The 14,227-nt window shown below is 45.4% G+C and overlaps 1 protein-coding gene across 4 annotated transcripts in view; it reads left to right on the top strand.

Annotated features, from left to right (window-relative positions):
- Window positions 1–14,227, top strand: part of DENND11 (DENN domain containing 11) — a 53,054-nt gene that overhangs the window by 4,633 nt on the left and 34,194 nt on the right. For 3 of the 4 annotated variants that reach the window (XM_032303900.1, XM_032303901.1, XM_032303899.1), the window contains exons 2-3: window positions 11,302–11,401; window positions 12,385–12,543. In XM_032303900.1, coding sequence (XP_032159791.1) covers window positions 11,302–11,401; window positions 12,385–12,543 — 259 coding nt within the window. Of the gene's footprint in view, window positions 1–202; window positions 403–11,301; window positions 11,402–12,384; window positions 12,544–14,227 lie in introns of those variants that run through there. The other variant, XM_032303902.1, reaches the window with a different exon arrangement.

The raw sequence follows: 14,227 nt of genomic DNA on the forward strand, positions 1-14,227 counted from the left end.
TTGAGATGCAAAGAGCAGTCCTGAGAATAGCCAGCTCAAAGGGCAAAGAGAAGGCCTGTTCTGCCAACCAACCAGGTCCTTGGAACAAGTAACCACGCCACATCGTTTCTCAGTAGTTCCCTCAGATGTCAGTGGAATACAGTTGTGGTTCATTTCATTAATCCCACATTGGCAGAATCTTCTTGGCTAATGGTGATTCACCTGCTTGTGGTTTTCAGGGAGAAGTCCGTTTGTGGCCATCTGCTGTGAATTCTGTTTCTTTGCTTAAACGATAAGAGAGTAAAGCAGGAGTGGGAGCCATCGTGCCCACCAGTTATGGGGTGCCCGCTGTGGCCGGGAGCTGGGCTGGAGGCTTCAGCGACCTGACCTCTGATCCTTCCAACACTGCTCGTCACTGGCATGGTGAGAACAGCAGATGCACTGAGCCGTTCAGTCATCTCAGGTCATGGAGCAGAGAGGGCAGAGCCCAGCGGTGAGCCGGGTCTCCGGGACCTTGCCCGCCCTCCACACACCGCTGTCAGGGTAACATGGTACAGGGCCCATGAAATGGAATGGTTTTTCCACCTGAAATTAATGCATTGGAATTTAGCCATGAACTGGCCTAGGGCTGACTTGAAATCACCAGGATTGATTTCTTCCTGCCTTAGGTTTCTTTATACTGACTCCTCTTTGCTTGGCGCTTACTCTCATCCCAGGTGGTTTTAAAACTATTTAAAAGCATTTAAGACCGAAAGTCGATAGAGGCTGTTTCCTTTTCTGGTGTTTGGAGTCTTTTGAGGTTTCTTCCTTCTCTGGCATTTGGCGGCCCCCTAAGGAAAGGAAGGGAATGTGGTGTAGGGATTCTTGCCTTTCTTCTGGAGACAAGATTCCTTTTTACTTCCTGACCGGAATTAGCGAATGTCTGTATGCTGATGAGCAGGAGCTGATGAACCAGGTAAAAAAAAACCAAAAACAAAAACAAAAAAACCCAAAGTATATGTTGAGGAGGAAAGAGGGCTGCAAAGCTGAGCTCCTGGGGTCAGAAGGAGCCGTGACAGGAGTGTGAGCTGACACAGCCACTGCTTCTAATGTGAGGACTTCACGAGGAAATCCTTTTTTTTTTTTCTATTTAAATTCAATTTAATTGACATGTAGTGTATTATTAGTTTCGGAGGTAGAGTTCAGTGATTCATCAGATGCATATAACACCCAGTGCTCATCACATCGTGTCCGTCCTTACTGCCCGTCACCCAGTGTCCCCCACCCCCCAGCCCCCGCCCCGCCAGCGACCTCAGTTTATTCTGAGTTAAGAGTCTCTTAGGGTTTGTCTCCCTCTCTGTTTTCGTCTTTCTTTTCCCTTCCCTTCCCCTGTGTTCAAGAGGAAATGCTTGATTGGGAACCACCCAACAGGAGGGAGGAGGAGGAAGGAAAGTCACGTGTTTCCCCTTAGAGATCATTTTGGGTAAGATCTTGTTCTACTTGAAATATTTTGAGCTGAACTTTCTAGCAGGCAGCAGCAGCACCAGAGGTCTGCTGTCCCCGAGGAGCACCGGTTGCCAAAGGCCCCTTGCATGGAAGCGGAAAGAAGACAGAGGCGGTCCTCCTTGTTGGGGACAGGAGCGAGTATGTCTTAGCGAGCCCAGGAGCTCCTCGAGCATCCGCCCTGGGAGGCACTGGTGTGCACACAGCTGCGGGCTGACCTTCCTCACTTGGGACTGGCAGGTTCCAACCATCTGTCCATCCACAGCCAGCCTCAGCCTTGCCCTCTAGCTTCCTTCCCCCAGGGTGACTGAGCTGCCTGCCCAATAAGCTGGGCAGTCCTGGTGCCTTTCAACAGGGACATATTTGCCTTTGTATGAGCCCTGCCCCTGGCACTTGCTGCCAAGCTCTCCTCTGCCAATATTTATTGAGTGGCTGGCTGGATGTACATAATGCACTTGGCCCCACGTGGCCCTTCCCTATGAGCTGTCTCTGCAGCTAGAGGTGAGGCAGGGCCTCGAGGTGGGTCCGTGGGTGGCCAAGAGGAGGGAGGAAGGAGAGAGAAGTAAGGGGGGAAGGCACTTGGCATTGTTGACTCCTCTCTTTTCGATGGCTGGCCCCTCAGATGAGCCCTTTCTGTCAACTCCTTCCCGTCCCCCGCTTCCTGGCAGGGTCCCTAAAGTACATTGAGAGTGTTTGGGAAACCAGAAGGCTTGCAGTGGGAAGACTGAGTCTGGGGTGGCTAGGATTTGGGGAGGTTGGGGGGTGGGTTCTGGCATTAAATGCAACGATTTTAGTTTTGCAGAATCACCTTTAAGCCTCTGTAAGTTGTATGGGTAAACTGGTTTCCAGCTTTTGCAAATAGTGTAACATTTCTGTTAAGCATGACCTTTAGCCAAGGTGCCTCTTTATTGCCCTATTTGTGACACGTTGCCTCCATTAAATTTTGCTTTTGCAAAGTCCTTTCTGCTTACCTTCTGTTTCTTCCCTTCCCTAGTATTTACATTATGTTCCCCAATTTGTATGTTCAAATTTTTTAAACCTTAGAAAAGTTGGAGGAGCAGTGCAGTGCAAACCTAGGGTCTGCCCCCATTTGTGGACACTTTGCTACATTTGCTTTATCCTTACGCTGCTCAGCTCTGATGTGAAACGTGCATTCCTAAAAATCACTGTGTTAGGAAAGACATGCTGCAAAAGTCACAGGGTCTCTGGAGAAGATGGGGTCAGGGCATAGCACTCAAAAGCTGTCAGTGACAAGTTTAAAAGAAAATGGGAACCGAATACAAATGGTAGGACAGTTTTATATTTGGTAACTAGTTAAGAAATACATAGATCCTCCAAGTATGGCACTTGACCTTAAGACCTGTCTTTGCTGATGAAGGTGGATGTCTGAAGGGTCGAGCTTGTGATTTATGGTGCCGTGGAAGCAGGGCTGTGTGCCGTTTGATGGACAGCCGTGACCCTAGAAATGACAGGTGCATATCCTAACATGGTGGGCTCTGATAAGGCCTGAGGGCTTGAGGTGTGGAGGGGGCTGAGTTCTGTGTATTTCCGTGTGGCTTATTTCAGCTGGGTGCATTCGCATTGTGACCCTTGTGATCAAAATCATGGATCAGCAAACAGGAAATCCTCTGTGATCAGATTGTCCCCTAATGTATCAAATGCTTTGGAACAAATTCAGCCAGCATTTTAGCAGAACTGACTCTGTGTAGATAGGGGTGCTTCTCTTTTTCTGCTGATCTATGCTACCTTCCCATCTAGTTTCCCTATGTCACTAACATCTAGCATTCGTGTGGGATGTTTGTTACAGTTGCTGAACCAGTATTGATACATTGTTAACTGAAGCCTGTAGTCTACATTAGGATTTATTCTTTGTGTGGTACGTTCTATGGGTTTGAAAAAGGCTCAATGTTACGAATCCACTGTAACAGTATCAGAGAGAAATAGTTTCACTGCCCTGAAAATCCTTAGTGCCCCACCTGTTCCTCCTTCCTTCTTCCCTGATCTCTTTACTGTCTCCAGAATGTTGCAGAGCCGGTGTTGCATAGTAGTAGCCTTTCAGACTGACTGCTTTCACTTAGCAATATGCACTTGCGTGGCCTTCATGTCTTTGTGGCTTGATCGCTCATCATTGCTGAATAGTGTTTTATTGTCTGGCTGTCCCGCAGTTTGTTTATCCGCTCACCTGTTGAGGGACACCTTGGTTGCTTCCAGTTTGGGGCAGTTATAAATAAAGCTGCGGTAAACATTCACATGCTGGCTTCCATGTGGATATAAGCTTTCACTCATCTGATAACTGAAGGAATGTGGTTGCTTGCTTGATCAAGAATATGGTAAGAATATGCTTAGATTTGTAAGAAACTGCCACACTGTCCTCTGAAGTGGTTGTATCATTCTGCATTCCCGCCGGCAACAAATGAGATTTTCCATTGCTCTATGTCCTTGTTAGCATTTGGTGTTTTCCATGTTTTGGATTTTGACCATTCTAATAGGTGTGTAGTAGAATCTTGTTTTGATTTGGAACTCCCTGATGACCTGTAATTTTGAGCCTGTTTTTCTTATACTCATTTGCCATCTGTATATCTTGTTTGGTGAGATCACTGTTCCAGTCTCCTGACCCTGAGATCAGAAGGCACATATATGTATATATAGGGGTATGTATATATACATACACACATGTTGTTAAAGATTTTTTTGGTCCATTTTTTAAATAGGGTGTTTATATTGTCTCAGTGTGTTTTAGGAGATTTTTTTTTTTAAGATTTTATTTATTTGACCGAGATCACAAGTAGGCAAAGAGGCAGGCAGAGAAAGATATGGGGAAGCAGTCTCCCTGCTAGGCAGAGAGTCGGATGTGGGGCTCAATCCTAGGACCCTGGGATCATGACCTGAGCCGAAGGCAGAACCTTTAACCCACTGAGCCACCCAGCTGCCCCATGTTTTAGGAAATCTTTGGCTATTTTGGATTTAAGCCTTTATCAGGCTTTAAATATTTGTAAATATAAAATATTTGTAAAATATTTTACTAATATATTTGTCACAAATATATATTTTACAAATATATTTGTAAAATATTTTATTACAAATATTATATTACAATACAAATATACAAATATTATATTACAAATATTTTATATTTGTAAAATATTTTAATAAATATTTTATATTTTACAAATACTTTACAAATATCTTATATTTGTAAAAATTTTTATAATTTTTAAAATTTTGTAAAAATTTGTAAAAATATTTTACAAATATTTCCTCTCAGTATATGGCTTGTTCTTATTCTCTTAATAGTGTCTTCCACAGATCAGAAGTTTTTAATTTTAATGAAGTACAGCTTATCAATTTTTTCTTCATGGATTGTGCTCCTGGTGTCGTATCTAAAAACTCAGAGCGCCTGGGTGGCTCTGTGGGTTGAGGCCTCTGCCTTTGGCTCAGGTCATGATCTCAGGTCCTGGGATTGAGCCCCACATCGGGCTCTCTGCTCAGGAGGGAGCCTGCTTTCTCCTCTCTCTCTGCCTGCCTCTCTGCCTCCTTGTGATCTCTGTCTGTCAAATAAATAAATAAAATCTTTAAAACAAAAACAAAAACAAAAACAGGGTCATTTAGATTATCTCCTGTGTTACGTTCCAGAAGTTTTATAATTTTTTATTTTGCAATTAGGTGTACTATTTGTACTCAATTAATTTTTGTGAAAGTTATAAGGTCTGTGTCTCTGTGTCTAGTTTTGTTGTTGTTGTTGTTGTTGTTTTTGTTTTTTTTTTTTTTGGCCTGTGAACATCCATTGTTAAAAGAGTATCCTTTCTCCATTGTATTGCCTCTGCTTCTTTGGCAAAGATCAGCTGACTGTATTTGCATGAGTCTATTTCAGGACTCTGTATTCTGTTCCCTTGATCTGTTTATCTTGTCTAATTACCATCTTGATTACTATAGTTTTTTATACTAAGTCTTAGAATTGGGTAGTGTCAGTCCTCCGACTTTTTCTTCAGTATTGTGTTGACTATTTGGGGCCTTTGCCTTTCCATATAAACTTTAGGATTAATTTTTTTTAATATCCACAAATAACTTGTTAGGATTTTGGTTGAAATTGCATTGGATCTTTAGCATAAGGAAATGTGAAGTTTCCTATGGTCAGATTGTTATCCACTTCTAATTCAGCATTGTTCTCCATTTCTTCTTTTTTTTTTTAATTTTATTTATTTATTTGACAGAGATATCACAAGTAGGCAGAGAGAGAGGAGGAAGCAGGCTCCCTGCTGAGCGGAGAGCCCAATGTGGGGCTTGATCCCAGGACCCTGAGATCATGACCTGAGCTGAAGGCAGAGGCTTTAACCCACTGAGCCACCCAGGCGCCCATTGTTCTCCATTTCTAATTCCGCAAGCATCATATCAGAACAGACTGTATACAGGGATAACTTTTTTTTTTTTTTCCTGAGCCATTGGAAGTAAATGCAAACACAATACTTTACTCCTAAACTCTTGAGTATAAACCCTCTAGGAAGAAGGACATTTTCTTATATAACCACAGTATCATTACCCTGAAGGTGATTAACATAAGCTCATCAATGAGCTTTAAAAAAAAAAAAATGTGCTTGTCCACAATAAAGCTGTTTTTCTTTCTTTTATTATTGTTATTAAAACCCATCCTGGGGCGCCTGAGTGGCTCAGTGGGTTAAGCCGCTGCCTTCGGCTCAGGGCATGATCTCGGGGTCCCGGGATCGAGTCCCGCATCGGGCTCTCTGCTCAGCAGGGAGCCTGCTTCCTCCTCTCTCTCTGCCTGCCTCTCTGCCTACTTGTAATCTCTCTCTGTCAAATAAATAAATAAAATCTTAAAACAAAACAAACAAACAAAAAAACCCATCCTGTCCTGCGCTAAGCAGTATACTGTGTTAGGATCTGAAGATAAACAAAGTTCCTGTCTTGAAGAAGTCCTGTCTCCCATGGAGAGACATCTTAGACAGTGATTCTATCGATGAGGGTAAGGACCATAGTAGCTTCATCTACTTTCCTCTCATTCAAGGAGTGTGTCTGCACTCCGGGGACCTGCGAGGCAGAGAGAACTGTGCCCAGAGCCATGTTGTGGAGCTGGTGCCCATTCCATGATCCACTAGCTGCCCCGATGGAACTTTCCCCTGAGGGACTTGTATCCATCTAGAAGTTAAGAATGTCTTTCCCAGGATGTCCTTCCCTCTGTCTGAGTCTCTGAGTTTCTGTGCAGTGAGGATTGGACAGGCACGGCGGAGCAAGGACAGTGGCACTGAGAACCAGGCTGCGGGGTGGGGGCTTTATTCTACAGGTCAGTGGTATTGAGTAACACGTGGAATTGGCCGTGAATCCCGGAGACCCAAATTAACAGCAGCTTCATCAAGACAGGAGCTGATTCCTCTGTCATGCTACAGGAGGTAGCTGGCCTGGGGCCGGCACGCTGGCTCTGATCCGTGGGCTCATCCGGGGACCTAGACTCGTGATGGCTTGTCACCACGTCTGCATCCCAGGCGCAGGATGGAGGAAGGGGAGCAGACCGGACGTGCCCTGTGAGGTATCTTGGCTACTAGACCCCTCACTTCTGTCCAGATCCCACTGGCTACAACCGACCTATGTAGCCTTACCTAGATGCAAGATGGTACTGAGAAACAGTTGTCATTTGCAAGGCCATGTGCCTGGTTAAATAGAGGGTATTCTATTCCCTGTAAGAAAGGAAGAGTAGGTACTGAGGCCAACTTGCACCTCCTTGAATACTAGCATATTTTCTTAAAAAAAAAAAAAAAGCCTTCTATAAAATTAGTCCCTTAAGATGCTTCTTAAAAATAGGTTTATTGGGGGAAAAAAATGGAAACATTAAGGTCTCAGAAATTCACAGTGCAGAGTAACCTATTAAAGCCTCTGAGAAGTTCTGCAGTAAAGAAATGTGTGTATCCTTGTTTAACCTAAGATAACTTGGCCAAAATCCCTTTTTTAAAAATTTGTTTTATTTTTCACAGAAGCCCTATTAGCATAAGCTTTGGAAAAATGCTGCTTCGGGGATGATTAAAGGTTTCTTAGTCTGCAGTGATGTAGACATTTTTGCAGTAGTTCTACTCCTAGGGGTGTTGTCAACAGACATGTGCGCGTATTATGTCAGTCAAAGTCTAATCAAAGAAACAGAACCTCTAGGAGATGTCTGAAGGGATTTATTGCAAGAATTTGATCTTACCTAGTCGTGGGAGCTGGGTGGACAGTCTGTGTGAGGCTGCTGTCTTTCTGCCTAATGACGGAGCTTGAAGTCTACTGGGTAGGCAGTTACGGAAGAGAAGAGTGTGTATGGTTTGGAAGATGGAGAGAAGCTGGAACTCCTGAGGCCCAGGTCAGTCGACCTCCAACTTTAATGATGTGGGTGTCCCGATGAAGCCGATGGCCTTCATTATGGAACCAAACATGCACCTGGCTTAGGAGTCAGAGAAGGTGAGAGAGGACCCAGGGCAGGGTGGGTCCAGCACTCACAGGCTTGGCTGCACCTTGACCCTGCCCTCAATCGAGGTGGCCTGCAGATGAGTAACAGTGCACGTGAGGTGCCCGATGTTTCTGTACCGGCCGTCTGCGTGAATACAAGATGCCTACTGCTCCCCTTCTGCATCCCCTGTCTCCCCGGGAAACATACAAGGAAGGGAATTCTGAGCAACCTGGTTAAGCCCAGGCGGGCTGACGCCTTACAAAGCCACCACCCATGTATTCACCAGGTGACAAGCCTAGGAATTTTTATAGTGGTCTCTTTGTAATGGCTTTGGATTGGAAATAAGCTCAATGTGCACCAGCAGTTAAATAGCTACTGTGTTACATGCCAGAATGGAGGGAGAAATGAACAGACCATTGCTTTGTGTATCAACATGAATGAATCTTGCAAAAAAGTATTGTGCAAAAGAAGACACAAAAGAATACAAACTGTGATTGTATCCATGTACATTTTAAGACAGCCCAGCTAATTTACCATGTTAGAGGGCAAGATAATAGTTCCTGTGGAGAGGGGCTTCTGATGCACAGGTGATGTTCTTCTGCTTGATTGGGTGCTGGTTCCACAGCTCTGTGCCTGTGGGAAAATTCACTGAGCTGGTTTTGATTTGTGTGCGCTCCTGTACTTGCAGTAAAAAAGCTTATAGGTCAAATTAAAGTTTTAACAAGTTGCTGAGCAGTCACGGATCATTTCCTCCTCGAGTTGGAGGAAAGAGATGAAGTTAGTGTAGGGAGAGAAGGCAACAGGTCCGGGAAGAAGCAGGTTCTGTGAGAAAGGAAGACAGAGTCTACCTGAGGGGTATCACAGCTCTGTCCCAGGCTGTCCCTTCCTAGGCCAGCCATGTGCTGCCATCGTGAAGGGTTAAGGCCGTGGACACAGAGGCCAAAGCAGGAGCTCACCAGCAGACTCACCTCCACGGCACGAGGGTAGGGACCATGATCTGGTATTTCTGGGATCAGCCCCAGCCCTTTCTAAGTTCCCTGGGGGGTCCTGAGGCACTCCACAGGCAAAGAGCCCCTGAACTCCAGAGACTGGAGACCTGGATGGTAAGGGGAAAGATGGGGATACCTTTATCCCCAAGTTCACCCCTCTTTCAGAGTGCACTGTGCTTTTTCTTGTCTTTAACCTGGACACACACAATATCATTCTAGCCTGTTTTATAAAATACTAATTCCCCTTTCCAGGCTTTTTGTTTTAGCTCACTGTTAGATTCATGATTCCTCTCTTGAAAGTAAACTATTTGAAAGCTCCGAGGCTGTGACTATGGGATTGGGTAACCCTCTGTGATGTCTGCCGTGTTTGGAGACTGGATCATCTGTCGGGAGATGGGACACACAGCATCTCTGATGCTCCGAGCAGTGATCTGTAAGGCCTGTTGGCTACATTCCTGATGGCAATTCTAATGCCTACGAAAGTTTGTTCTGAAATAAAAATCCCACGGTCCCCGCCACCCCGTTTACCCTCACAAGCCCACTGCCCACTCCTGGGCAGACAGACCATCCCAAGGCCTGCTGCTTCCGCTGCCCCCGCTCTTGCCCCCCCCCCCACCTCTTCCCACCCTTCTCTGCCTTTGGACGGCTCATTTCACACTTTCTCTCGCACCTGGCCAAGGCTGGTCCATGAGGAACACCAAGACCTGTGCCAGGTGCTCAGAGCAGGAGCGAAGCCTCTGTCTTCAGGGAGTTCGTATCCCTCTTGTACTGAATGCTCGGGGATTTATTTTTATTTTTTTCCCTTCATTGAAGTTGGGAATTACGTAGCTGGGAGCTATCTTACAGGTGAGTCACCCTCCTCGCTTCCTGAATTGCCCTCCCGTTGCAATGAGGAAACCAAGGCTCCAAGAGGTTTTACCAAGGGTCAATAGCTTGTAGCAAAACCAAGCCTGGAAGCCAAGTCTCCCCTGGCCCAAGTGTGTGTTTTACCTGCTACACCACTGTCCGCCACCAGGGGGCTGGTCTAGCCCCGTGCAGGGGGCGCCAGGCCAGGCCCCTTAACTCCTGCCGACCCCTTCAGGGTGCCCGCTCAGCTGGTAGGGGTGACTAAGCACGTTTCCTTAATGTCTCGTTTCCTCATACGTAAATGGGAGAAAGTTGAAAATGTGATGATTACACAACTCTCCCTCGAATTGTGGGCTTTGAGTGAGTGTACTGTACCGTATGTGAATTGTATCTCAGTAAGGTTGTTAGGAGAAGATAAAAGTGAAATCTCACACGTAGCTTAGTATTCTATTTTGAAAATTTATGAATATGCGAGAAAACAATAGTAAATATTCTGTAGTGTTCTGGGTAACAGTGTTAACTGTGCAGGTCTCTGATTGCCTCAGTCGGATGAATGCTCATGACCGCTTCGTTCTAAATCCTATGTTCTCCTCTGTCATGGCATTTATCCCCCGGAAGTGTAATCATTTGGGCTCCTTGTTTATCTCTGGACTCTAATCTCTTTGAGGTCACGGGCTATGTCTTACTTGACTTTGTAGCTCCAACATCTAGCTCAGTAGAAACTCAGTAATTAATGATGAGTGAATGGGCCCCAAGATTCTGGAAGCAAAGAACCAGTGGCTGAATCTAGGATGTGGGCCTAACCTGGGGAGAGAGGAGAAAGAGTTCAGGAAGGAAACCGCTACCTCGATCAGAGAGGCAGGGAAAGAACCAAAGTAGTAGTCTATCATGGGAATCAAGGGAAAAGAGGAAGGAAACTTTTTAAAAAGATTTTATTCATTTATTTGACAGACAGAGATCACAAGTAGGCAAAGAGGTCCATGCTCCCTGCTGAGCAGAGATCCTGATGCAGGGCTCAATCCCAGGACCCCAAGATCATGACCCAAGCCAAAGGCAGAGGCTTAACCCACTGAGCCACCCAGGCGCCCGAGGAAGAAATTTTTGAGGAACTCGCAAATGCTACAAAGAGGTCAATGAAAATGTGACTCAAAATACAGAGTTTTAGGTCTGTCAGTCAGTAGCTGTAGAAGGACAAGATGGAGCAAGATCTCGGGAGGTTAAGGAAAGGAAAGGGGGAGAGAGGGTAAAAACACGCCCTTGGAGGTGAGGCTTTGAAAGGAAGGAGGTTTGGAAGTGATGAAGCAGAATGACATCACCAAAGACCATATCCGTGCTAGAAGGGAGTCTGTGCCCATCCCAAGGCGGATATGGAAGGCTTCTTCAAGGCCGGTCTCCTGGCACTTTGGAGTAACCGGGGGACTCTGCCAGCATGTGGGTGGCGGATGAGATGACCCACTTGAGTGTCTTGGTGGCCGAGTCAGCGGGCAGCTGGACAGCTGGACGCCCTCAGCTCCTGCACAAGGCCCTCTTCTTCGAATGACTTTCTTTTAACGTGGATCCTTCCTTCCCCCGCAGGAAACATGGTGGAATGGTGCTTACCCCAAGATATTGACCTTGAAGGTGTTGAGTTCAAGTCTATGGCCAGTGGGTCCCATAAAATTCAGTCTGACTTCATGTAAGTATTTCCGAATGTCAGTCTTCTGTGTACCGTTTCCTCTCCTCACAGCATTTCCCTTCAGAGTAAGGGCTCTCGTCAGAGAGGCTTCCAAGGGTGTGTGGAAAGGCCCTGAAAGTATAGGTGTAGTTTGTGTTTATATCCATTGTCTAACAAGAAGGTCCCCAGCTTTCATTAGAGTCTCAGTGGGTTTCATGACCCCCGAACGTTAAGAACTATCAGACGTTCTCTCCCTTTTAGGAAAACACTAGACTTCTCTTAAGGTTTGGCTTTATTGAAAGAGTGGACTTTCAGTTCAGTGTGGGTTACCTCAAGACATTTATGTCCCCAAACTTGAAACTCCAGCTTTAAGTGAGGCCGGGTGATAATCCTGTGTAATGGAGATCGGTGTGAGGAGGAGCAGACAGCTAGAACATCAGGGTAATGAAGAGCGAGGTAGCTTGAATCTTCTCATTGGGCTGCAGCCCGGCTAGGAGCGTGAGAAAGGGGAAGGAGTAAAGGCCAGCTCTGGTCCTGTGCCCCGTTAAAAGTGTCAGGACTCAGGAAGTGAGAAAAAAAAAAAATCAATGTGGTTTTTGCTCATAAAACAGTTCCGTTCCAGATGGTCCTGAAGAGGGATCATTGTTTTGGTTCCCTCTCATGGCATGCGCTGTGTTGCGAGAGAGGAGGAGGGATCTGTCCATGGTTGGGGTGTTGAGCAGCAGGCTTGCCAGAGGTCAAGTTATGGCGCCCGCTGGATGACCGCTGGATGACCGCTGGTGCATCCACTATCTCCTTACGCCTCAGTTGTCGCATCTCTGGGGTTGAGTGGCTTGGACCAGTGTTCCCCTGTGGTTCTAAAAACCATCTTCAGGCCGAGCTTCGTCAGGTAGAGCCCTGGACACCACTACTTGTCTCCTTCGGGACTGCATCTCAAATTAGAACACGAAGCTGCACAAAATTTCTCTGATGGTGATTGATGCTACACCTTGGGTCCGTTCTAGCTATTTCCGGAAGGGGCCCTTCTTCGGCTTGGCCTGCTTCGCCAACATGCCTGTGGAGAGCGAGCTGGAGCGTGGCGCCCGGATGAAGTCCGTGGGCATCCTGTCTCCGTCCTACACCCTGCTTTACCGGTACATGCACTTCCTGGAGAACCAGGTTCGGTACGTGGCTTGCGTGCGTGTGTGGGGAGGCCACAGGGCCGTACCACCTGCTGGGGGTGGGGGGGCGTGTGTGTGAGGAGCTCTCCGAGGGGAAGCCTGTGTGCCCACGCAGCAGATGGCCTTCCACGGACATCCATGGCCACATTTCATGCCTCAGAGGGGGGTCTTTCTGTCCTAAAGATTCTTCACGCTGCAGGGAAAGCCAGATGGGTTTGCCTTCAGCTTGTGTTTTGTTTAATGACAAAATCTGTTGACAGTTACCTGATCTTTGTTTACCCTAAACCACAGGAAATACCTGCTTGCCCCTGGTAGGCAGACAGACTCTATAAACTCTTCTTAAGCCTAATCCTTTATTATCTGGGGTTATTATTACCACTGTGGTAAACAGAAAGAAATTTTTAACAGAAGCAGTGAAACCATTCATGATTTCATACATTTTTTATTACTCTAATTTCATTTCAGATTTTTTTTAAAAAATTTATTTATTTATTTGACAGACAGAGATCACAGGCAGGCAGAAAGGCAGGCAGAGAGAGTGGAAGGGAAGCAGGCTCCCTGCTAAGCAGAGAGTCCAATGCGGGGCTCAATCCCAGGACCCTGGGATCATGACCTGAGCCGAAGGCAGAGGCTTAACCCACTGAGCCACCCAGGCGCCCCTCATTTCAGATTTTAACAGAGAAATCTATTCCTAATCTCTGAAGCATTATTAAAATTTTGGCACATTTGTATCTTTTCTGGTATATATGTATGTATACTTATAAAAATTATATACTTGGCACCAGACTCTACATATGAGTCTGTTTTTTAAAATTTATCATCTTAATTTTCTTATATAATTGTCTTTCTTGGTCATCTTTGAAAGAACATGAAATTTGTTGTTTATGGGGAAAAGCTTATTTTTTAAAATATATATAAAAGTACAAATGATTTTTTTAAAAAAAATTCTAAATTTTAACACCAAGTTATCCATTATGAATATTCAGTGAATGCCAGTCTAAAAGAGAAATAGTTTTACAAAAATAGGATTAATGCTTTACGAGGATTTAATTTCATCACATAGCGGGCTGGTTTGAAGTCCATTGAATTTAATCTTTCTTATAGAGTTCAGAGGAAAAGAATAGTGGAACTGAAGGAATTCTCAAACGTCCAGTGGATGTTTGGTTGTTTTCCTTTTTTGTTTTTTGCAATGATTTACATTATTTCTTGAAAGAGTCCTTCAAAGTTAAGGAAAAAGATTATGAAAACCACAAAGATAGTGTGTCATTCCTATTTTTGTTGAGAAATAACATATATATTCTCAGCATAAGCGTCACTGGTGGTTTTCAGTGTCTCGACTGTGGACGTAGTCGGCCATCTTGTCTACCGCCTCTCAGCTCCTCTGTCCTAGTTCACATCTCAATTCTTACATATGGTGAGACTTAGCCTATATTTAGTTCGTCAGTCCTGCTTCCCACTGTTCTCAGTCTCGGTTCCATGTGTACCACCATGGCCATGGCTTGGCTGTGGCTTGCCCTGTTCCCCAGCTCCTGACTGGATTTGTTCTTGGCTGGTTGGGTTTTATCATCAAGTCCATCAGGTGCTTTATTCTGTCCCCCATGAGAGGATCATGGGTGCTGCCTTCCTTGAGGTCTTGAGCCCTTAATCACATGTGTCTGTCACCTTTCCTCTGGATGGGTAGAAGGTA

Source organism: Mustela erminea, chromosome 11, assembly GCF_009829155.1.
Source record: "Mustela erminea isolate mMusErm1 chromosome 11, mMusErm1.Pri, whole genome shotgun sequence".
Taxonomy (NCBI): domain Eukaryota; kingdom Metazoa; phylum Chordata; class Mammalia; order Carnivora; family Mustelidae; genus Mustela; species Mustela erminea.